Raw genomic sequence first — 23,106 nt, forward strand, 5'->3', positions numbered from 1 at the left:
TGCTGCAGCACTCACCAGCTCACAGACCCTGTCCCTGGCTCCCTGTCTGATGCTGTCCTGACGCTGGGTGCTGCCCTGCTGCACTTGGGGACCCTGGGGCTGTGGTGGTCCCTGCCTGGCCCCAGCTCGGGTCCCTCTGCTCCAAGCTGCCCTGGCTGGGCCGCCAGCCCACACCTCCCCGGGCCCCCATGCTGGGACTTGGTGGTCTTCCTGTGCCAGGGCTCAGGGCGCAGGGCTGTGAGCTCCACAGGTTGCCCACCCGCTGCCATTGCTGTCCTCACTGTCTCTGGCAGGTCACCGCTTTGAGGACGTGCCGGGGGTGCGCCGGCACCTCGTCCGGAAGAGTGCCAAGGCACAGGTGGTCCATGTCAGCAAGGACCATAAGGAGCCCAGCATGCGGCACCGCAAGCAGGACCGGCAGCCCCACGAGGTGCGGGGTCCTGGTGCCCAGGGGGACGGGTAGGGCTGGGGGTCCTGGAGTGCGGTGCCAGATGGGGGGAGCAGCTGGGCAGGCACTGTGGAGGGGGACTGCCAGTGTGCGGCCCCCTCACCCCACGGGGGTCCCTGCCATCCTGGCGCTGACCCAGCTGTGCTGGCAGGTGTTCGTGGAGCTGAACGAGCTGGTGGTGGACAAGAACCAGGAGCTGCAGTGGAAGGAGACGGCGCGCTGGATCAAGTTTGAGGAGGACGTGGAGGAGGAGACAGACCGCTGGGGCAAGCCACATGTGGCCTCCCTGTCCTTCCGCAGCCTTCTGGAGCTGCGCAAGACGCTGTCCCACGGTAAGGAGGCAGGGATGGCCCCACTGGGCCTGGGCAGTGGGAGGGTCCCGGCCCTGCTCGCTTCAGCCCCCGGCTTCTCTCGCCCAGGGGCTGTGCTCCTCGACCTGGACCAGAAGACACTGCCAGGGGTAGCTCACCAGGTGGTGGAGCAGATGGTCATCACCGACCAGATCCGGGCTGAGGACCGCGCTAATGTGCTGCGGGCACTGCTGCTCAAGCACAGGTGAGTGTGGGGGGCAGCAGCCCACAGCCCCCGCTTTGCTCGGCTCCACTCCCTGCAGCGGAAGGGACAGCGCTGTTTCTGGGACCACTGGTGTGCAGTGTGCTGGCAGGGGTGGCTCTGCCAGGCTGGTGGCCATTCTCCTATTGGGCCACCACAGATAGCCCTGGCTTTGTCCTGCAGCCACCCAAGCGACGAGAAGGACTTCTCTTTCCCCCGAAACATCTCGGCTGGCAGCCTGGGCTCCCTGCTTGTGCACCACCACAGCACCAACCACGTGGCTGAGGGCAGCGAGCCGGCTGTCACCGAGCCCCTCATTGCTGGCCACGCTGTGGAGCATGACACACGGGTCGATGTGGAGCGGGAGGTGAGCCTGGCTCCCGTGGCCATGCCCCACTATCCCCAGCCCTTTGCCCATGCCTTCCTCCCAGCCTGCCATGGCTCCTCACCCTTGGGAGGGGCCCTGACCCCAGCCCTGCTCCTCGCTCTGTCCCTGCAGAGGGAGGTACTCACCCCCACGCCCCCAGCTGGCATCACTCGCTCCAAGTCCAAGCACGAGCTGAAGCTGCTGGAGAAGATCCCGGACAATGCCGAGGCCACAGTGGTGCTTGTGGGTACGGAGGAGTGGCAGGGGGGTGGGATTGGGCACTACAAGCTGGGCTCCCATGGTGATGCCCCTGTGCCCACCCAGGGTGCGTGGAGTTCCTGGACCAGCCCACCATGGCCTTCGTGCGGCTGCAGGAGGCGGTGGAGCTGGACTCGGTGCTGGAGGTCCCTGTCCCTGTGCGGTTCCTCTTTGTGCTGCTGGGGCCCAGCAGCACCCACATGGACTACCACGAGATCGGGCGCTCCATCTCCACCCTCATGTCTGACAAGGTGAGTGTTGTATCCCTGCCGGGGCTTGGGAGCCCACGGTGCCCCTGGGCTGGGTGCTCTGACCCCGCTGCTGCCCCGCCAGCAATTCCATGAAGCTGCGTACCTGGCTGATGACCGCCACGACCTCCTCAACGCCATCAATGAGTTCCTGGACTGCAGCGTGGTGCTGCCGCCCTCCGAGGTGCAGGGTGAGGAGCTGCTGCGCAGCGTCGCCCACTTCCAGCGTGAGATGCTGAAGAAGAGGGAGGAGCACGAGCGAAGACTGCTGCTGGAGCCCAAGTCCCCCGAGGAGAAAGGTGCCAGCACAGCAGGGCTCGGGCAGGGTCTGGGTGGGGGCACCTGGCTGGCAGGGTCTCACTGTCTGTCCATGGGGCACAGCGCTGCTGAAGTTGAAGGTGGTGGAGGGTGAGGGTGAAGAGGAGGATGACCCCCTGCGGCGCACGGGCCGGCCCTTTGGGGGGCTGATCCGGGACATGCGGCGGCGGTACCCCAAGTACCTGAGCGACTTCAGGGATGCGCTGAACCCCCAGTGCATTGCAGCCGTCATCTTCATCTACTTTGCCGCGCTGTCACCGGCCATCACCTTTGGAGGGCTGCTGGGTGAGTGCTGGGGGCACGGCACTGTGCTGGGGCACTCAGCTGCTGCGTGCTGCCCGGTGGGTAGGAGCTGCAGGGCCAGCGGCTGCGACACTGGGGAGACGGGCCCTGTCCCACGGGGTGTGCCTGAGCCTGTCCTGCCTGCAGGGGAGAAGACGCAGGACCTGATTGGGGTGTCTGAGCTGATCGTCTCCACATCACTGCAGGGTGTGCTCTTCTGCCTGCTGGGCGCCCAGCCCCTGCTTGTCATCGGCTTCTCAGGGCCCCTGCTCGTCTTTGAGGAGGCTTTCTTCACAGTGAGAGTGGGGCGAGCCCCTGTGGAGGGTAGCAGGGTGGGGGGACATTCCCAGGTGCTGTGGGACAGACATCCCCCCTTAGCCCTGCTGCTCCTGCTGGAGCCCTCCCCATGCTGCTGCCCAGGGCTTTGCCCCAGCCCTGCGGCCATCCCTCCTGCTGACACTTGTCTGTTTGTCTGCATCTGTCCATCTGTCCGCCCGGCACCGGCAGTTCTGCACATCCAATGAGCTGGAGTACCTGGTGGGGCGTGTCTGGATCGGCTTCTGGCTCATCCTCATTGTGCTGGTCATGGTGGCCTTCGAGGGCAGCTTCCTGGTGCGCTTCGTCTCCCGCTTTACCCAGGAGATCTTCGCCTTCCTCATCTCTCTCATCTTCATCTATGAGACCTTCTCCAAGCTGGCCAAGGTGAGGTGGCAGGGCTGGGGTTGGGGTGTCTGTGGGGCAGGGGCAGGCAGGCCTGGCCTGAGCACTGTGCTGCCGCAGATCTTCCAGGAGCACCCCCTGCACGGCTGCCTGCGGGTGAACAGCACGGTCACGGAGGCAGAGGCGTGGAGGAACACCAGCGCAGCCCCGGCCAATGGCACAGTCGACCGTGCTGCAGCCAAGGTGACGGGGCAGCCCAACACGGCACTGCTCTCGCTGGTGCTGATGGCCGGCACCTTCTTCATCGCCTTCTTCCTGCGCAAGTTCAAGAACAGCCGGTTCTTCCCCGGACGGGTGCGTGGGGCAGGCGGGACGGCAGCGCAGGCACTGCGTGGGGCCCTGGGGTGAGCCCAGCTTTGGGGGCAGGGCTGAGCCGGGGTGGAGGGTCGGGCAGTGGGGCTGGGGCTGGGCTGACGCTGCTCTTCCCCCAGATTCGGCGGCTCATCGGGGACTTCGGGGTGCCCATTGCCATCCTGGTGATGGTGCTGGTGGACTACAGCATCCAGGACACCTACACGCAGGTCAGCACCCAACCACCCTCCCCGGGCAGGGCACCCCAACCCTGCACCCTCCTGGGGGGTCCCAGCACCACACAGCCCCAGTCCCACTTGCTGCCGCCATCCTGCTCCCGGCGTCTGCAGTGCTCTGCTACCTCCCGCTCCTGGCATCGCACCTTTCCTCTCCCTGCTTTGCTGGGAGCCCTTTGAGTGCCAGTGCCTCCCCAGCTCACTGCACACCCCTCGGCACCCCTCACTTGGGGGGACCTGCCTACCAGGGGGCAGAGCTGGTGGCCCTGCCCAAGCGTTTCTCGCCCCCTCCTCACAGAAGCTGAGCGTGCCTAGTGGGTTCTCGGTGACAGCCCCGGACAAGCGGGGCTGGGTGATCAACCCCCTGGGTGAGAAGAGCGACTTCCCGGTCTGGATGATGGTAGCCAGTGGCCTCCCCGCCGTCCTCGTCTTCATCCTCATCTTCATGGAGACACAGATCACCACGTGAGCGCAGCGGGGCCGGGCTGGGGGTCCAGCAGGGCAGTGCGGGGCACGAATGGGGCAGGGTGTGCCGTACTGTGCTGAGCTGAGCCAAGCTGTGCCATGCTGTGTCAAGCTGTGCTGAGCTGTGCCATGTTATGCTGAGCTGTGCCAAGCCATACTGTGCCAGGCTGAGCCGTGCCAAGCTGTGCTGTGCCATGCTGAACAGTGCCATGCTGAGCCATGCCAAGCTTTGCAGTGCCAAGCCATGCCAAGCCCTGTCAAGCCATGCCGACGGTCTGCCCTTGTGCCCAGGCTGATCATCAGCAAGAAGGAGCGGATGCTGCAGAAGGGCTCTGGGTTCCACCTTGACCTCCTGCTTATTGTGGCCATGGGTGGCTTCTTCGCACTCTTCGGGCTGCCATGGCTCGCCGCGGCCACGGTGCGCTCCGTCACGCACGCCAATGCCCTCACCGTCATGAGTAAGGCTGTGGCACCTGGGGACAAGCCCAAGATCCAGGAGGTGAAGGAGCAGCGGGTCACCGGGCTGCTGGTGGCTGTGCTCGTTGGTAGGTCCAGCCCTACCCACTGTGGGTCCCCCACTGGCCCTGCTCCATCCTGCATGGCCGTGGCAGGGCCGGGCAGCCATGGGGAGCTGCAGCAGTGCAGGGAGCAGCATGGAGGTGGGGGGACTGGGTCCACACAAACTGGGGTGCCCTGAGCCCTGGCTGACTTGGCATGGCCACTGGGCACCAGTGATGCAGGAGCCTCCCCAAGCATGGGGTGTGACAGGGCAGGGAGGAGTGGGGCTGGGGAGGGGGCTTTGTGAGCCCTGGCCCCAGTTGGAGCTCCGGGTACCCCCTGCCTGGGCACTGCAGCTGACCCTGCTCTGGCCCAGGCCTGTCCATTGTCATCGGGGACCTGCTACGACAGATCCCACTGGCTGTGCTCTTCGGGATCTTCCTTTACATGGGTGTCACCTCCCTCAATGGCATCCAGTTCTACGAGCGCCTGCAGCTGCTGCTGATGCCCCCCAAGCACCACCCTGATGTCACCTATGTCAAAAAGGTTGGGGGGGGGGGGATATCTTAGGGGGTGGGACCCTCATCTGGGGCACTCTCAGGTTGGGGGTGTCTGCAGGACAGACTCTGGCAAAGCCTTGTTCAGGGGGTTGGGATCGGGGGGACACAGGGCAGTTCCTGTGGGGCAGCCAGACCCTGGCAGGGGTGTGGGGGAGCTGTGTCTGGGGAGGGGGTGAAGGGGGACTGCTGGGGGCCAGTTGTGCTTGGGGTGGGATGGGGAGTTGGGGGTCTGGCACACGTGTGGCCCCAGCACTGACACCCGTCCCCGTGCAGGTGCGCACACTGCGCATGCACCTCTTCACAGGGCTGCAGCTGGCATGTCTGGCTGTGCTCTGGGCCGTCATGTCCACGGTGGCCTCCCTGGCCTTCCCCTTCATCCTCATCCTAACGGTGCCACTCCGCATGTGCCTGCTCAGCCGTATCTTCACTGACCGGGAGATGAAGTGTGTAAGTACCTGCTCCGTGGCCAGCTGCGTCCCTCATCCCCGGGGGTGCTTGGTCTGTGACGGCTGGATCCAGCCAGGTGGGGGGTGACGGGGGCAGGCCCTCTCTGCCTGCTCAGCTGCCATCTCCCCACAGCTGGATGCAGACGAGGCCGAGCCCATCTTCGACGAGCGGGAAGGTGTGGACGAGTACAATGAAATGCCGATGCCGGTGTGACCGCACGCCAGCCAGCGAGTCACCCGGGGCCAGGCACGGCCAGGCCCCCGCGTTGCCGTCCTGTGCAGGGCTGGGGGCAGTGGCTGTGCAGCTGTGCCCGGCCAGGGACGGGCACCCCACGCTCCCCACACCTTCAGGTGGGACCCCTGCCAAAGAGATGCCGGCCCACAGCCTTGCCCCACCAGGGACCCCCTGCACCCCTCCTGAGCAGTGCAGGGCTGGGCTGTGCATTCAGTCCCCCTTGGGCACATCCTGACCACGCCACGGGGCAGAGCCCCCCCGGTCACCCCCCAGCAGAGCTGCAGGTCCTGGCCCTGCCTCAGCCCCTCTGCAGCCCCAGCCTGGCCCTGGGCTCCCACCAGACAATCAGGTGTTGCCTAAATCTCACCATGTTTTATTTAACAGAGTAATTTAAAAGGCAATAAACAGCTTTGTAGTGAGCATGCCGGGCTGAAGGGGGGCCCAGGTGGGGAGAGGAGGGGGGCGAGCCCCATGCCCCCCTGCCCGCGCCGTGGCCGTGCAAGGGCAGGGCTGCAGGCAGCAGCACCCCCTGCACCACACGCTGCCAGGGCCCGGTACGGGCACTGCTGCCAAAGGGGGGGGGGCATGGGGGTCACCTTGCAGGGGCCCAGCCCAGCTGCTGCCTCCTACTAATAAACAGAATGGACTTTGCACATTTTTCACCAGTTTTATTGTAAAGTTAACCCCTGCTTCCCAAGCGCCCCCCCCCCCCTCCTCCCGCCTCAGGGCCTGGGGAGCAGCCCCCTGTGCAAACCTGCTCCCTGCCATGTGTGGGGGTTGCTGCAGCACCCCCCCCACCCCCCAGACCCCGCAGGTGCTAACCCTCCCTCCCAGTGCTGGGGGCAGAGGGACATCCCCAAGGCTGCCAGGAAGCCAGGCAAGGCCCCCTGGCAATGACTCTTACAGACAGGGCTGGGGTGGCTGGGCCGGGGGGGGCGGCAGCAAGGGACCTCCCGCCCCCTCCCCACCGCCCCCAGCACCCAAACACTCCCCTATGCACCAGTCAAGTCACACCCCTTCCCCCTGCTAATGGCAATAAATAATCTCACACTACCCCAGCCCCACATCAAGGAGCAGGTGCCCACAGCCTGGCCCTGCGTCCCCCAGGACAGGGGATGGCTCTGTCTCCCCCACCCCCCCCCCACCCCAAGGGGAAAAGGGCTGGCAGCACCCGCCTGCACCCACCCCTGCCCAGGGCCTGGGACTCGGGGCGTCTGTCCCTCAGAAGCGCAGCTCCCTCAGCTTCTGCCGCAGGTAGTGCTTGGCCTCCTCGATGCCACTCACCTTCTCCAGCTCCGTGTAGGGCAGCTGAAAGGGGACAGGGAGAAACCGTCAGAGCAGCCCTGCCACCCCCACCACCCCCTGCAGCCAGCCCCAGCCATCCGTGGGGCAGCGGGAAGAACCAGGACTCGGCACCTTCCCAGGGAAAGGACGATGCTGTTCCAGCGGAACGGGGGACACGGGAGGAGCAGCCGAGCCCCAGCTCAGCATTCCAACCCACCCCAGGCAAGGTGCTGCCTCCTGGGGGGGCAAAATTCCCCACACGCCTGCCTGCGCTGGCTCTGCTACCCCCGACCCTGGCCACCCACTGGCAAGGGCGGGCGGCCCCATCCCCATCCCCGCTGGGGTGAGCCCAGCACACACGGGGGGCACACGTGGGGAGGATGTGCGGCACTGCAGGGCCAGGGGCTCTCAAGCCTCCCCTAACCTTTAACCGCAGTCGCCAACCACCCGGGGAGGGGTGAGGAGCGAAACGCAGCTGCCCTCCTGCCGAGCAGGGTCGGGGAGCCTGGGGCTAGCGGCAGCAAGGGGCAGCCCCCAACAGCAGGGCTGCAGCAGCGAGCCCAGGTAACAGTTCTGCCCCAACGCGTCACTTTAACCACAGCCAGCGAGGGAAAGGCAGCAGCGGGACCCACAGAAAGGGCGACTCCCCTCCCTTTGCCCAGGGGAGCCAGTACAGGGCACCGAGAGGGAGTGGAGGCCCCACTGGGAAAGCTGAACTGGATGTCGGTCTGTGGAGCCAGGAGTACTCTGTGACCCCCAACAGCAAATACAACCTGGAGCTGAACACCCACCAGAAGGGCCACGAGCCCTGGGCCACCCCGACCACAAGACAGATGCACCCACGTGGGGGGGAGCAGAGGTGGGTCTGAGCTTGTGCCCTGTCACTGCCCTTGCAGGCACTGTCTGGGGACAACCCGGCAGTCGCTTCTCTAAACAGACCCGGTCCCTAAAAACACCGATTCCCAGTTCAAGGTCCTCTTGCCCCAGGGCTTGTCACCGACAGCCCCTGCTCCAGCCCAGATGCATGCCTGTCCCCACACTCATCCGGGAGCACCAAAGGAATTGTGCAAACCTGCCCACCAGCAGCCGCATGGGAAGGGATCCACAGGGACAACCAGGAGAGTCCAGCCACCACCAGTGCCCCCCTCCACGTTGCTCTCAGGGACCGGGGAGCAAAGCTTGCCAGGGCGGCTGGAAGCTCTGCTGGTCCAACATCCCCGAAGGCACCATCAGTGCTCATGGAGCACGACTAAGGGTGGCTGTCACCCACACGCCTTGGCCGCCTGGCAGCACCACAGAGGGCTAAAAGCAACAGGATCTGCACGCTCACCCCACCGCAGTCCAGCTCTCGGTGTGTTTTGCTACCCAGGCACAAGAGGAGTCCTGCCCCATCCCACCTGGGAACATGGAAGTACAGGAGAAGCCTCCTCCAGGCTTGGAGATCCTGCTAAAAGAGGCAGCCGCAGGGGGCTGGGGCCGGAGCTATGCAGGGCAGTGCTCAGCCCAGAACTCACCTGCCCTTCCCAGCCCCTAGGGCTGAGCGGATGAGCCCCGCACACCAGGAGGCAGCTCTGGCCACCCTGGAGAGCAGGGGGAAAGCATCCCCCTCTGCGGGGAAGTGACCCACCAGCTGCGCTGCTCAGGGCTGTGCCACCCAGCTGGTCCTGCACCGTCCATGGACAGCAGGAGACCAGGGCCCTGCAGGGGCTGCATTCATGAAGCCCACTCGGAGCAGGGCTGGGGCCCAGCCTTCTGGAGGAGCCTGCACAGGGCTGGGTCTGCAGGAGAGCTGTTGGGGAAGCGCTCCCTGCACGGCAAGGGGGTGGTCTACTATACCAGAAGCATCCAAGGCTGCTTGGAGAGGCCACTGCCATCCCTCGGGAGTTGCAGATCATGACACATAGGAGTTGGCCTGCAAAGGAGGAAGCTTTTTCTTACCAGCTCATTGAGAAACAGGGCTAGCAATAGGCATCGTGAGGGGCCAGGATGGGAAAATTTGGCACAGATGACACAGGGACTCCACAGAAAGGCTAGATCCTGACATGGGCGCTGCACAGGGCTCAGGACCTGTTTGCGACCATCACAGATGAGCAACTGGGATGGGACACATGGACAAACTGCACACACTGCCCCGGGACAGCAGACAGGCGGTGTTCTCCAGCAGTCCCATGCAGGCCAGGGGCGAAAAGGTTACTAACTTTGTCTGGGGAGAAGGAACCAAGTCCTCTGGCTCCTGAATCAAAGGTTTCTGGCAGTTCTGCTACAAAGCCATCTCCTTCCACTGCTTCATGCTCATTTCCTCACTGCCCAGCTCTGCAGGGTCTGCCTCCCCAGCAGGCTTGCCCTTCAGACACTATGGAAGGATCAAGAACACAGAAAACTCCTTCACACGCAAACAGACTGGAAGCAAGTAATGCCAGAGCCAGGACAGGGTCTGTGGGAACATCAGATCCAGCCGCTTTTCAGGGCAGGATCCTGGGAAGGAAGGAGCGTGTCCTCACCTAGAAACTTTCAAGGGAAAAGAGCTGGCTGTCAATAAAAGGTCAGGACCACCAGGTAAAAGAACACCTACCTTGGAAAGGGCCAAGAGCCAGAGCACCTGTGGGCAGAGCAGAGGGCCCACAGTAGGTGACCCTGTCACAGCACTCCCACCGCCTGCCAGAGGGGTGGAAGCAGCACACAGGTTGGACCAGAGGACAGAGGCAAGGAAGGGTCCGGGTGCAAGATCCGTCAATGCCCTTTGCAGTCACGGCGGGCAGCCCCTGTGCACTGTGCCACAGCAGCCCTGCTCAGAGGCACTGCCAAACCCGCAGCTGCTGCTGCTACAGATCAGCGGCACCCCGAGGAGGAGCCGGCCCTGGCACGGTCACACAGACACAGCCAGACAGCTTAGCAGCATGCCAGACATGACAGGCAGTCCAGCACCCATTGAGCACACACGCGGCAATGCAACAGTCAGCAAGAGAAGGCCTTAAATTAAATACAAGGAGGGCTGAACTGCCAGGGTCAAAGAGCTGCAGACAGGCACAACGTCCAGCTGGACCAAGTCACAAGCCACATACCCCAGCAGTCAGTATGGGGGCCAATGCTGATTAGTATCCTCATCAGTGACCCGGACCAAGTGCACCCCTGGCAAGGCCGCACAGTACCAGACGGGGAGGAGCGGCTGACACACCAGATGGTGGTGCTGCCATTCAGAAGGACCCAAAAGGGCTGGAGAAATGGCCCCCAGGCAGGGAAGGGCCAAGCCCTGACCCTAGCAGGGAATAACCCCACGAACCAGGACAGGCTGGGGCCAACTGGCTGGAAAGTGGCTTTGCAGAAAAGGGACTAAGGGTCCCAATGGACAAACTGAATGCTGGCCAGCAGTGCTCCCTTGCAGCAAAGGCGCGACAGCATCCCAGGCTGTGTTAGGAAGAGCATGGTGAGCAGGCTGAGGGAACAGATCCCTTCTCTGCTGCTCAGCACTGGTGAGACACATCTGGAGTGTCCAAAGCTGGGCTCCCCAGAACAAGACATGGGTATAGCGGAACATGTCTGGTGCAGAGCCACAAAGATGATTACGGGACTAAAGCACATGATACATGAGAAGAGGCTGACAGAGCTGGAGAAGAAAAGGATCGAAGCATCTTATCTATATGTACAAATACCCAAAGACGACAGATCCAGACTCCTAGTGGTGCCCAGTGACAGAGAGTGAGGCAAGGGCACAAACCCAAAATACTGGAAATCCCATTTAAACTTAAGAAAAAGCTACACACAAACATGCTCCCCCAAACACAAGAAAATCCTCTTGTACTGTAAGGGTAAAGCAGCATGGGCCTTGAGTCTGGAACAGGTTACCCAGAAAGCAAACTGTCACTGAGCCATTCAGAACTTGACAGGACATAGTACTGAGCAACCTGCTGTAGGTGAGCCAGAGTTGGGCTGGATGATCTCCAGAAGCCCCTGCTACTACCTCAACTACTCCGTGATTCTGTAAAGGTGTCAGAAGAAGAAATAGAGGAAATAAACCTCAAACAAGAAGAGTAACCACCAAGCTATGAAGCAGCTTCAACTCAGGAAGAAGTTGAACTGCCTGGGGTTCTTTGTCTTAAAGGGGTGGCTAAAGGGAAGCGACCTCTGGAACCACAAGCACAGAAGAAGGTAACCACAGGGCTGCTCTTCACTCCTTTGTGGTACCAGACCCAGCATCACCATGCTGGCTAACCAGACAGCAGGTTTAAAACAAACAGAGCCTGTTGCAAGTAGTACTGCCTGAAGCTTGTTGGCACTGGATGCTGCAGGTGTGGAAGAAATACAGGACCAAAGAGGAATACAATGCTGAGAGAAGAGGTCCGTCAGGGTGACTCAACATGGCTGTTCAGACACATGCTCTGTTGCAGGAGTCCTTGGACTATCCACAGTCCATTTCTGACTCATCTTCTCACGATCTGCCACCGTGTGCTGCTGGAGGAGTAGAGGGGATGGGACCAGAGTGCCTGTTGTTACATACCCAAAGGGAGCTAACCATGCCAGCAGCTGCACACTGATAAGGCACGCTGAGCAAAGGGGAAGAGCTCCTGCAGCTTTCATCAGGCGGGTCCCGACACCTCACAGCATGCTGCCGGACGGAGCACCTCCCTGTGCACACGAGGAGCCAGAGCATGCTCTTCCTTGCCTGCACCCATGCCCATTCTGCCTTGCTCCTCAGAGCAAGGGGCTGGTGATCAGCAGCCCTGACCTGCACTAGGGGCGCAGACCCCAGCAGTAGCGGTTACCAGAGACAGCCTGAGATGGGGCATGGACCCCACAGCTGGGCCAACTGCAGGGTGAGCACAGTCCCTGGCTGCTGTGGGTGGCAGGTGTGCTGGGCAGAGGGCAAGCAGGAAAGGGCAGCTTTTGGCTCTCGGACGCAGTGGCACAAAGATGGGAGCAGGGGCAGCTGTGCCAAGCGCCTTTCCTCAACCAAGGGCATCCCGGAGCCCAGACATGCAGCGAGAGCCTGCGGCATCGGCCTTGAGCCCAGCAGTGGACACTGGGGAGCCCTCCTCTGCACAACAAAGCTGCTGGTCCCCACTGCTGCCTGGGGACATGGCTGGCCCTGGGCAGCCCGTCCTGAATGCCAGCACAAGAGAGACCCAGGGCGCAGTGCACAGGAGAGCTGGTCCCGCTCCACTGCTCTGCACTTTGGGATCTCCAAGGAAATACCCCAACCTGAGTCACAGGACTGCCAAAGCTATGCATAAACAAAGGGCTTCTGAACTATGTATGTTGCAAATTATGAAATTAGGAGGAGCTTTGTGTTGGCACGCTGTGCCGTCGCAGCAGGGGAGGTAAGAAGCTTTAAGAAATGGTTATGGGACTGCTTGGTAGAGCTATGACTGCAACTCAGGTGATCTCTGAAGTAAAGTAAACAGGAATAAGAGGCCTGCGCTTCTGAGTTGTTTTCCTCAGAAAGATCTGTCCTCAAGCTAAAAATCACCCCACAAATAGGCTTATAGAAGCTGCACACCTTAAAACAACATCTGAAGTTTTCAAAGAAATCTGAAGACAATTGCGAAGGTGTGGCGAAGCCTCGAGGGCTTCTCTATTCACAGAGGCTGCACCAAATGGACCAGAGCTCTGAGACAGGCACCGAAGGGAGGTTTCCCTCCTTGCCTCGCCTCCACTTGCACATCCATGCTTGCAGAACTGACAGCCAGGACCACAGCGCAGGTTATCAGGCCGAGCCACATCCCCCACTTGGTTTCCACCCGAGGCCCTGCAGCAGACACTGCTGCTGCTGACATGCCTGCTGGGCCCAGGCTGAGCCAACTTCCCCTTCTCCCCTCCCTGCCCAGCAAGCAGGTTGGGTCCAAGCTCCAGGCGGCAGACCTGCAGGATGGGATTCCTGCTGGGCCAGCAGACAGGAAGGGGCTGGCCCCTTGTCTGTACTTTCCACTGGGGCACCAGGGCTGGCATCACCTGCCAGCTGCAATGAAAAAAGTCTTGGGGTGTGGCGGGGGAGGGCAAAAAGGAGTCATAAGGATGAGTCGCTGCTTCCTCTCATGAGCAGCAAGCATGGAAGGATGGCTCCTGTTGGATTGTTTACAGTGGGGATGCCAGCTCTGCCGCCCGCAGCCTGTCACCCATCTCGTCACACAGCCACGGGCTGTTTCTGCCTGGCGGGAGGAGGGGAAGGGGGCAGTCCCCTGCTTACCTGCACCAGACAGTAGCCCAGCAGTCGCAAGTGCCTGTCCCTCATGGCTCGCGAGCCCACAAGTATGTCGGAGTTCTGGCAGTAATGCCATTTGTCATTGACCGACAGCACCACCCTGCAGAGGACAGAGCCAGGGGAGAAGAGCAGCGTTACCCCACGCCACAGACCCTGCAGGCAGGACAGGCAGCAGTGTGGCCCGCACCTGGTCCCCAGCACTGCAGTGGGTGAAGGGCAGCACCCCCTATGCCCGGCAGCACGCCCAGCTGGGACATGCTGCACCCCGGGGCCGGGGGGGTGGTGGGGACAGGGGTCTCTGCAGCACAGCCTGCGTGGCCACCGGGCACCTGGCAGCACAGGGCAGAAGGGGGCTGGGGCTGAATGCTGGGGACAGCAGGGGCTGCAGCCGGTGCCAGCACGGGCCCAGGGCAGCTGTGATGCTGGAAGGGAGCGGGGACACAGACCGGCTACCTCAGTTACCTCTGAATCTCTTCGGCTCCTTGCGGCCCATCGCCTGGCCCTCGCTTGGGGCTGGGCCGGCACGGAGAGGGTGGAGGGCAGGCATCCTCGACAGGGGGTGGGCTGCTTTCCTCCGGTTCCTCCTGGTCCTGCTCCCCCTGGAAGCAGTTGTGATCATGCCCAGGGCAGCCTGCGGTAGCCTCCTCCTCCTCCTCCAGAATCTTGCTGATGGGGAACTGGAAGAGGGTGGCTGAGGAGGTGCCCCTGGGGGAGCAGTCAGGGGTGCCAGCTGGCTGCGCAGAGAGGCACTCGGAAGGGCTGCTTAACGTGGAGCTGCCCTGGCTCTCCAGGGAAGACTCTTTGCTCAGGCCGCAGTAATAGTCCGAGGGGGGCTGGTAGCAGGGCCCCCCCGGGGCAGGGCAAAGCGTGGGGAGGAACCGCCCAGCCAAGTTGCTCTCCCGGGAGCCCGGGGGGCTGCTTGGCGTCTCTGGAGCAAATGGGGCAAAGTCCTGCAAGTCCGAGGTCAGGGCCAGGACGCTTGTGCGCAAGGAGATGGCGGCAGGGGAAGTTGTAGCATGGGCAGAGGGAGCCTTGGAAGCTGCAGGAACACGGGAGAGAGGCAGCACAGTGCCCGAGCGGTTAATCCACAGCAGGAAGTCTGTGGAGAGAGAGAACAGGGATCAGCACTGGGCCTTGAGACCCCTTTACTGATAAAACACAGGCTCAGGGACCCCATGTGCCCCACGGTGGGCTGTTGTGCCAGCCAACCCGGCAAACAGGAGCGCAGAGGGAGCTCCCCGCTGCACTGGCCCAGCTGAGCCCTCCTGCGGCAGGGGTGGCTCAGGAAGCTTTGTCCCAAAGCACCAGGGTAAGGCAGGGACAAAGCAGCTAAATCTAGTTCTGCCCTGAATATTCCCCCAGCCTCAGGCCTCCCCCAAGCAGCTGCAGGGCTTCTGCTGCACCCACAGCCCCCCAGATCCCAACTGCCAGCCCCCTCCCCAGAGCCACAGCCCTGCCCCAAAGCGCGCGCCCAGCCAGGCAACCTGTGCAGTATCCTGGGGGCAGCACCTCGTCCTGCCGATAGCACTCCTCTCCCACCAGCTGCCGCAGGGCCTCTGCCACCAGCCCCTTGTAACTGAGGGGAAAAAGAAGAGTCGGAGGATACACTAGAGAGGGCCCCCAGCCTGCCCCACCAAGCCCTGCCGACCCACGTTCTCCCTCTGAGCACATCTGTAGAGATGGGAAGGTGCCTGGGAGTGAGAAATAATAACAGCCTTGAGCTTCAGGCTCTGCTGTTCTGGGGCAAGGAGGGGACATGCTTCAACTCATTCAGAAGAAAAGCTCCTCCCAATATTGCTGCACCAACAACGTATTCTTCCTCACTGAAAGGGTTGCCAAGCACTGGAACACGCTGCCCAGGGAAGCGGTGGAGTCACCGTCCCTGGAGAAATTTAAAAGACCTGTAGACATGGCACTTAGGGACGTGGTTTAGCAGTGGAGTTGGCAGTGTTAGGTTAATGGTTAGACTCTTGTGATCTTAAGGGTCTTTTCCAACCTCAACAATTCTGTGATTCTAAAGAATTCTAAATGATTCTACACTGCTCCACTACAGGCTTCAGAGCTCATGTACGGGCCTTTACCCCAGCTGGGATCCTACCAGTACAAGGTCACAGACCACATGTCCCAAGTGACACCACTCTGCCCACCTGCGAGGGACAGGCAGCGGGGTGCCCAGCAGACTGCACTCCCAGCCATGCTCTCCCCTCCCCAGCACACTGCCTGCCGCCACCACTGACCTGTACTTTCTGTTGGCTTCGTCAGCTGTCAGAGCATGCTCAAACATGAGGACACGGTAGCGTGGGTCGAGACGTGGGCCACTGTAATCATGGAACTCCAGCTCCACTGCCGCATCCAGCAGCGAGAGGTAGCGGCGCACGATCAGCGCGTAGGGGCTGCCTGTGGGGAGAGGATGGCTGGCTAGACACCCCGGCAGCCCCTCCTTGCCCAGCCACACTCCTGGCGGGGCTGCCTGCCAGCAAGGTGGTCCTGCGCTCCCAAGGGGAGTCTGTTCTGCCCAACGCTTTCCAAGTCCATCCCCACCCCAGCCCCAAGCTTTAATGGCTGGGTTTACCCTGGAAAAGACCCAACATACTCATAACATTGGTGATGAATGCTGGGGAGAAGACTTGGTGCAGGACAGTCTGGGGGAAATGGCTAAGCTGAAACATGGACATGAGGATGTTGACTGTTGCCAGGGGCGAGCTGCCGGCTTTCTGCTCCAGGATGGCCTCCAGCTTGGGGAAGAGCTCACTGTGGTTGGATGGGCGGTAATTCATGCGACTGAAGGGAAACACCAGCTTCTGGATGACCTGCAGGCAGGAGGAGAGGGAGTGGGGCCGGGCCAGGCAGTGGGATGAAGGTCAGGTCAGGCCCAGGCCTGCCCAGAGCCAGGTAGAAACAGGTTCTCACAACCCATATGGGTCAGGCCAGGTCCCAGTTGGTCCCCAGCAAGAAGCCCCAGCCCAATGGCACAGAAGGGCCCTGGTTCCCCCCAGCACCAGGGCATCCCCAGAGCCAGCCCCAGGCGTCCCCCACAGACCAGGGCCAACACTCACCTTGCTGTCAAGCTGCTCCCCACGCTTCAGGAGAAAGTTAGCGATGGTATCAAGCAGCCGTGGCTCACGCAGCCGGTGCCGGGCCACATACTTGGCAATGAGGGCCATGGTGTAGGGGGTAAGGTTCTCTGCCTTCCTGGGGAGCCACTCTGCACAGAGCAAACCACAGCAGGGTATCTGTCAGAGGGGCCTGGCTCTGTCCAAAATGCAGCTCTCCAAAAGCCACTACAGCCTGGGCAGGAAAGGCAGTGCAGGCAGGTGGGAGGTAATGAGACCTGGGCAGCAGAGCCACCTCTCCTGAAATCCAGGTGGCTTCCAAAAACCATCAAATTATGGGGCTTGTGAAGAGGCTCGGGCAGATTCCAGTCACATGCACCCAGAAGGCACAGTTGGAACATGCATGGAATGGGGGGCCTTCTGTTAGAAACCCCACCGAAACCAACCTGCTCCCAGTCTTGAGGTGAGGCAGGCTCACAGCCCCAGGAAGGGCTGGGCTGGGATGATGTCAGTGACAGAGTGGCCATAGTGCAGGGCATCTCCTGCTCTGGCCTCACTGGTGCTCAGCCAGGCCCCAGCTGGTGCTGTCACAGACCCAGATATCCTCTGGGGCCAAGAAAGGAGGCTCCAAGGCTGCCACATGCACAGACAGAGCCCAGCACACCCCACACCGGGGAGGAAGCTCGCACAGTGGGCAAGGCTGGGACCCTGCCTGGGCAGACCCTGCCCTCACCTGCCATACTGCGGATGAATCGCTCTTGGCGGTTCTCGTAGAAGAGCTGAGAGCTGAAGATGGCCTCCAGGGCCTTGTTGTTCGCCTCCTGGGCGCACAGAGCCAGCATCTCGTCCAAGAGGGCCAGCTCATGCTCCCGCATGGCACTCACTTGCCCCAGCGTGTGCCTGACAAGGCGCAGGATCTTGCGGTTGTTGATCAGCTGCTGGTCGGAGGCTGGGTGTCCCTGCAGTGCCTGCGCTCGCAGCCGGTAGTAGGAGAGGAGCAGGAAGAGGGTCTGGGGGTGCCGCTCCTTCTCCAGGTGCCGCTCCAAACTGCTGAGGCAGGACTCGACCAGGGGGTGGGGGCTGGACGGGTGCAGCCGCATCACACTGCTGAAAACCATGGAGACATCCTTCTGGTTGAAGCGGCCCAGGCGGCTCCGGGATTCGTCCTCCAGCACTCGCACCAGCGGTGATTCCCCAGGCAGGCCTGTGACAGGGAAGGGATTAGGGACAGCCGGACCCCACCTCTCATCTTCACTAGGCACAACCATCCTCGAAAGCTCAGGCACGAGACTATGGCTGGAGAAGGGCAGATTTGCCATGCCAGTGACAAACCAAAGATGAGAAAGGGGAAGAGGACCGGTTTGGCAAAGCCTGACCAGAACACCACCATGTTTGCACTGCAGAAAAAGTCACGTAGAGGCGTTGGATTATTCCCACCCATTTCACCAAAATGGATGTCCCTTAGTTCATCGACAAATGAAAGGTTTATTTCTTAAGTCTCAAACTGCTTAAAGATAAATAATACACCTCAGAAAGTACTTTAAAAAAAAGTTTCTGTTGGAAGACAAATAAGACAGCCACATATTACAAAAAAAAAAACCTGTCCGTGTATGACAGGAATTAATCCTTTCACATTTCTAATTGTCTCCCATTTTCTACTTTAGCTTTAGTCTTTCAAACTCGGCTCCTGGGGAAAATACTTTCTTCCAACTCTACATATTATTCAGCCACAGAAAGACAGGAGGCCAGGCACACAGCGCGGCTACGAAAAAAGGCAAAGGCCATCCCTCATGTGTCAGGAGAGATATTTTCAGGAGATGCATGAAGCATTATGCACTGTATGAGGCCCTGGTAGCCCACTGGTCTCCTAAGCCAGCTGACAGGATTTTAATTTTCAAAAGCGCTTTAAAGCAACTAAGGCAGCATGGGGTAAGTTGCTGTGTTTTCTCATTAATCAAACATCAGTCAGAAGGTGGAAAAAATGAAGAATTGGTCTGAGCAGTTGCTTTGTTCCTTAAAAAAGGCCTCAGAAAGGCAGACTGGCGTTTTCATTAACAAGTGGGTAAGCATGGTGAGCAGGGAAGGGTGACAGATGGAGAACAAAGTGTGGGTCAAAACCAGAGCAGGCCAGGGGGAGCCCAGCTGAGGGGAGAGGCGCCTGGCAGCCCAGAGTTCAGTGTCAACAAACACAAGGCGCTGTGAGGCAGAGGGGGGAAGAGCAGAAACTTTTTCCCTCCCCACTTTCAGCAGGATCTAGTTACTGCATCAACCCACAGCCGGGACTGGGCGTCTCCATATGTGGCTGGGCCAAGGCCTCAGCCCAGCACGCAGCTGCGGTGGAAAAAAAAAGCAAACAGAATGGCAGAAGATGTGGGACAGTGGAGCATGGGGCTGGCAGGAACCACTGGGGTGGGGAGGGCAGCCCCCTGCTGCTGCAGGCAACTGCCAGACATGATCCCCTTCCTCACAGGCCAGGGCATATGCAGAGAATCTGCGGGGCCCGCAGCTGCCCTGGCGCAGTCCTGTTCACGCCTGCCCACCAGCCCAGGCTCCGTAATGCCCAGAGGCTACTGCTGTGCAGGAACCCAGCCAGGCTTGAACCTTTTCTCCTGAATATCAAATGCCCAACACAGGGCTCGTGGCTTGCAAAGGGTTTACCCAAGATCTTGCTTCTCACACTGATGCGCAGCTGTTTGCTGATTTTCAGGGACTGGAACAAAACTCAAGGAGTGGTTTATCCCGCAACTTGCCAGGCACTGTTGGCCACTGCTTCGACTGCTCTTTGGGCTGACATGCAGGGTGGTCCAGCCAGCTGAGCCCCCAGAGTCCACCCTGCAGATTCCCTTCCCGCAGAGGGCAGAGCCTCCCCCTTCAAAGGGCACAGCTCTGCCTGCCACAAAGCCACCTTCACACGTAAACCCACACACAAACCCAGACACTAGCCCCTGTTCTGGCACACCCTTCCTCCTTCATAGCAGCCAGAGCAGCAAGCTCTCCTGTTACCTCACAAACCCAAGCACCAGCCTGCGTCCAGTTGCTCTGCCTGCTTTCCCCATTTTCTGTGGACAACCCCACACAGGCAGACGCTAGCAGCCCGGGACACTCACCCAGTGCAGCAGCGGCGTACAGGCAGTTGACAATGCTGAAGTTATCGAACTTGGAGCAGCCACTGATGATGGCCTGACAGAGAGTCTGAAACTCCGGCTGTTCTAACATCTGGCCGGGCCCGCGACTCTCCCCGTTCAGCGTGGCCTGGCCCTGCTGCTGCTGCAAGAGCTGGCCCAGCTTGTGCAGGGCGATGGGGTAGTGGCTGGCGGACACCTTGCTGGGGTTCTGCGTGACCCACCGCAGCACTTCCCCTACGCTGCGTGAGCGCTCTATCAGACGCTTCATTGTGAAGAAGGTGTCATAACTCATCTTCTCATGAATGAAGTTCCAGCTCTTCCGCTTACCATGGCCTCGAGTCCTGTAGGCATCTGGGGGAAAGGTGTGCAGCAGCCCATGGCCGTAGGGGTCCAGGGGGAGCAGCACAGCCCGCTGCTTAGCTTTGCCTGCACAGTAGCAGGTGGGATACATCCCGGCCCTGCTCCTGTCACCAGCAGCCAGGCCCTGCAGGACGCCAGGCCGCACGCTCTCCCGGGTCAGAGCACGGAGCCATGGCAGCAGGCGCAGCATGGCGAGGGCAGGGCAGCTTGAGAGGCTTCCGAGAACTGGGAGACCCTGGGGATGAGACGGGGGATGAGAGGGGCGGTGAGCTCGTGTCTCTGGGAGGCCTGGAACCAGCAAGGGACACATGGAGCCCACACTGGGACCCCTCCTGCAGGGATCTGCCCCAGTGCAGGGGTGCCTGCCCGCGCCGTTCTGAGGTCCCCCCACCCACAAAAACCCCCTTGGCACCGGGACCCCCGTCCTGCACAGCCGCCCAGGCCGCGGGCCCGCAGCCCACTCGAGCCCCGGTGTTCCGGGACCCCGGTGTCCCCGGCCCACACAAGCCCCTCCCCTCTCCCGGTGCCCCCGGCTCGCACATCTCCCACCTTCCCGGCGCCCCGGCACATACAGAGCCCCGACGGGCACCGGGACCCCTGGGACACCCCGATCTTCCATTATCCCAGTGCCGGCACCCCCGGGCCGGACTGAGCTCTCCTCCCTCGGTACCGGGATCCCAGGGTTGCCCCGATCTTCCCCTCCTCTGGTACCAGGACCCCCGGGCCGAGCTGGGCGGCACCGGCACCACGACACCCGGCCCACCACGGGCGCTGTCCCCACCCGCCCAGCGTAGGCGGGCCCCGCGGCGCCCGGCCAGCGACCCGGCCCGGCCCTGTCCCGCCCGGCCCCCGGCCCAGCCCTACATGGCGCTCGCGGCCGCGCTGGGACCCGCCGCCGCCCCGGCCGCTCAGCACCGCCCGGACATCAAGTCCGCCATCTTCCCGACAGCCCCCGTAGGGCCGAAGGAGGCCGCGGCCCCGCCCTCCGCACGGCCCACACTTCCGGGGGCGGGCCGGTCCGCGTGCGTAGAGGCATATGTAAATAAACGCTAACCTCCCTCCAATGAGCAAGCGCCTCGCGAAGGGGCGGGGCGGCTCTGCCGGCGCACGCGCGCAAGCTACAGCCCTGCGGTACGCGCAGCCTGAGGCGCAGGCCCCGCCCCGCCAGAGAACCCCGCCCCCCTCAAGGGCCCGCCCCCGCCCCTGCCGCCGCCACGGTGCCCCCCCCTTCCGCCCTTCCCCCGGCGGCGCAGCAGCAGAACCGGGAGGCCGCGACCGTTCACAGTCCTTTCTCTTTAATCGTAACAGAGCGGCGGGGAGCTCATGTTGCCCCCCGCCAGGAGCCCCGGAATTCCCGGGGAGCAGGCTCCGGGAGGTGCCGGGCGGCCAGACTGTCCTGCCGTGGGCAAGCAGTCCCAGCGGAGTGGCAGAGGCCCGGGCAGGAGGGCTCTCCCGTGCATAGGCCCGGGAGTGGCATGTGGGGTGGGGGAGCCAGGCAGATTCTCTGCACAGGGCTGGGGGGCACTCGGACCCCGCCCCCCCCCCCCCCCCCCCCCCATCCCCAGAGGTAGCACTCGCTCCTGCGACAACCCTGGCTCCAGCTGCAGCACTGCCCAGCCCTCAAGCCACAGCGTGCGGGCAGGCTGTCTGCCTCCTACCGGGGCACCGGCCCTGCCAGGTCCTGCAGCCCCCGGGGGACACAGTCTGTGGACCCCCCAGGCTCAGGTGCAGCAGGCAGTCTCCACCCGGGACCACGCATTCTCCGGGTGTGGCGGCTCCTTTCTGGGCATGGGGCCGTGCTATCTGCGGTACATGGTGAAGGCCATGAAGCTGAAGAGGAGGGTGAGGCCAGCTAGGAAGGTGGTTGCGGTGGCAGTGAAGACATGGCGGTACTGCAGCTGAAAGTACCAGAGCACGGCCAGCATCAGCACGAAGAGTGGCAGCATGAGGCTGCCCACGTTGAGGGCGGCGTGTACGGGGTCGGCAGAGGCGTGGGAGCCGGTGGGCGCGGGGGCCGGGCTGTGCTGGGAGATGTGGCAGTGCAGGACGCTGTTGTGTGCGAGGTGCAGGGCGGCCAGGCTCTGGGTGTCATCGCGGAGCAGCTGCCCCTGGTAGATTAGCCGCACTTGCTGCTCCTGCCCAGGAAAATAGGCCCTGGGGCAGGGGACAAGGAGGGAGTTGTCACACTCCCCCCAGGACACACACCCCTCCATCCATCCCCCCAGGGGCAGGCGGCAAACCAACCCATCCACCCACCCTGCCTGCGCAATGCCTGCACCCCTGTGCCTGCGCTTTGCCATCAGCCGCCCTGGGGGCACTACCAGAAGCCAAGGCACCTGCCAGGACAGGTCACCTGATGGCCCCACCAGGGACAGGCCCAGGCACCAAGGGCACACACCACCCACACAAGGACAAGGGTGGCAGCTCCCAGCTGCTCCAGGGAAAGAAGGCATGGCCAGCGGGGCTCGGGGACGCCCCCAGTCGGGACATCCCCGAGCGGTGCCGCAGGAGAACCGGTGTGCCCTGCCCCTCACCTCTTCAAGGCCCCGACGGTATCGCCGGGGCGCACCCGGGCCAGGCGCTCCGTGTCGTTGAGGAACTTCAGCCGCAGCACCATGGTGGGCTCGGTGGGGCCGCCGTCCCCCTCACTGAGGGGGCCCTGCGCGGGTGTGGGGCCGGCCCGGGGCCGCAGCCCCGCCGCCAGCCCACCCGCCCCATCGGCAGCCGCTGGGGCCGCCGCCGCCGCCGCCGGGGCCTTGTGCTCCACGGGGGTCGGGGCAGCGCTCGGGCCCTCCTCGGAGAGCGGCGCGGCGGCTCGGGGCGGCGCAGCAGGCTCGGGGGCGCGGGTGGAGGCCCAGGCCAGCCCCAACACCACGACCACCAGCAACAACGCGAAGAGCACAGTCACCTCATCGCCAACGCCCTCGATCAGCGCCATGGCGGCACCGCCTACCGACCTGCGGACATAGAGCGGGGCGGTCAGCCCGCCGAGCCGCCGGCAACCGGAGCCGCAAGCGGCCCGGGCCCCTCACCTGCCGCCATCGCAACCGCTTCCGCCTAACTGCAAGGCACTCCGGGAGATGTAGTTCTACTCGGTGCCTGCGCAAAGGCACCCGCCGCGATGCACCCTGGGAAGTGTAGTCCCGCCCTCTGCCGCAGGGTGT

At 62.5% G+C, this 23,106-nt stretch overlaps 3 protein-coding genes across 4 annotated transcripts in view; 1 reads left to right on the plus strand and 2 right to left on the minus strand.

Annotated features, from left to right (window-relative positions):
* The window catches only part of SLC4A2 (solute carrier family 4 member 2), a 19,732-nt gene extending 13,155 nt beyond the window's left edge, over positions 1-6,577 (plus strand). For both annotated transcript variants that reach the window (XM_056334134.1, XM_056334133.1), the window contains 17 exons: positions 294-430; positions 600-780; positions 868-1,003; positions 1,184-1,367; positions 1,500-1,614; positions 1,692-1,876; positions 1,959-2,172; positions 2,255-2,476; positions 2,621-2,769; positions 2,981-3,175; positions 3,254-3,487; positions 3,625-3,714; positions 4,019-4,185; positions 4,477-4,730; positions 5,060-5,229; positions 5,517-5,690; positions 5,823-6,577. In XM_056334134.1, coding sequence (XP_056190109.1) covers positions 294-430; positions 600-780; positions 868-1,003; positions 1,184-1,367; positions 1,500-1,614; positions 1,692-1,876; positions 1,959-2,172; positions 2,255-2,476; positions 2,621-2,769; positions 2,981-3,175; positions 3,254-3,487; positions 3,625-3,714; positions 4,019-4,185; positions 4,477-4,730; positions 5,060-5,229; positions 5,517-5,690; positions 5,823-5,903 — 2,888 coding nt within the window. In that variant the 3' untranslated portion in view covers positions 5,904-6,577. The remainder of the gene's footprint in view (positions 1-293; positions 431-599; positions 781-867; positions 1,004-1,183; positions 1,368-1,499; positions 1,615-1,691; positions 1,877-1,958; positions 2,173-2,254; positions 2,477-2,620; positions 2,770-2,980; positions 3,176-3,253; positions 3,488-3,624; positions 3,715-4,018; positions 4,186-4,476; positions 4,731-5,059; positions 5,230-5,516; positions 5,691-5,822) is intronic.
* Positions 6,578-20,984, minus strand: FASTK (Fas activated serine/threonine kinase). The gene is made up of 10 exons (XM_056334145.1): positions 20,807-20,984; positions 19,565-20,177; positions 17,191-17,661; positions 16,461-16,609; positions 15,998-16,214; positions 15,642-15,801; positions 14,889-14,980; positions 13,867-14,503; positions 13,390-13,504; positions 6,578-7,232 (listed from the first exon to the last, which is right to left on the minus strand). Exons 2-10 carry the CDS (start codon positions 20,130-20,132, stop codon positions 7,146-7,148), a joined length of 2,496 nt encoding a protein of 831 aa, XP_056190120.1. The 5' UTR covers positions 20,133-20,177; positions 20,807-20,984; the 3' UTR covers positions 6,578-7,145.
* A 232-nt stretch (positions 20,985-21,216) lies between these two features.
* On the minus strand, positions 21,217-23,005 carry TMUB1 (transmembrane and ubiquitin like domain containing 1). Its single transcript, XM_056336786.1, has 2 exons — positions 22,477-23,005; positions 21,217-22,096 (listed from the first exon to the last, which is right to left on the minus strand). Exons 1-2 carry the CDS (start codon positions 22,878-22,880, stop codon positions 21,742-21,744), a joined length of 759 nt encoding a protein of 252 aa, XP_056192761.1. The 5' UTR covers positions 22,881-23,005; the 3' UTR covers positions 21,217-21,741.
* Positions 23,006-23,106: the final 101 nt, after the last annotated feature.

Source organism: Falco biarmicus, chromosome 4 (genome assembly GCF_023638135.1).
Source record: "Falco biarmicus isolate bFalBia1 chromosome 4, bFalBia1.pri, whole genome shotgun sequence".
NCBI classification, from domain to species: domain Eukaryota; kingdom Metazoa; phylum Chordata; class Aves; order Falconiformes; family Falconidae; genus Falco; species Falco biarmicus.

What these genes read in the sequence shown, in the direction of transcription:
- FASTK (XM_056334145.1), bottom strand. Translation starts at nt 20,132, where the DNA reads ATGCTGCGCCTGCTGCCATGGCTCCGTGCTCTGACCCGGGAGAGCGTG. An exon ending in GCCCCCAGGATACTGCACAG is followed by an intron (nt 14,504 to 14,888) that starts GTTGCCTGGCTG and finishes CTCTCTCCACAG; the next exon opens with ACTTCCTGCTGTGGATTAAC. An exon ending in TGGGCTACTGTCTGGTGCAG is followed by an intron (nt 7,233 to 13,389) that starts GTAAGCAGGGGA and finishes GTCCCCTTTCAG; the next exon opens with CTGCCCTACACGGAGCTGGA.
- TMUB1 (XM_056336786.1), bottom strand. Translation starts at nt 22,880, where the DNA reads ATGGCGCTGATCGAGGGCGTTGGCGATGAGGTGACTGTGCTCTTCGCG. An exon ending in ACCGTCGGGGCCTTGAAGAG is followed by an intron (nt 22,097 to 22,476) that starts GTGAGGGGCAGG and finishes CCCCTGCCCCAG; the next exon opens with GGCCTATTTTCCTGGGCAGG.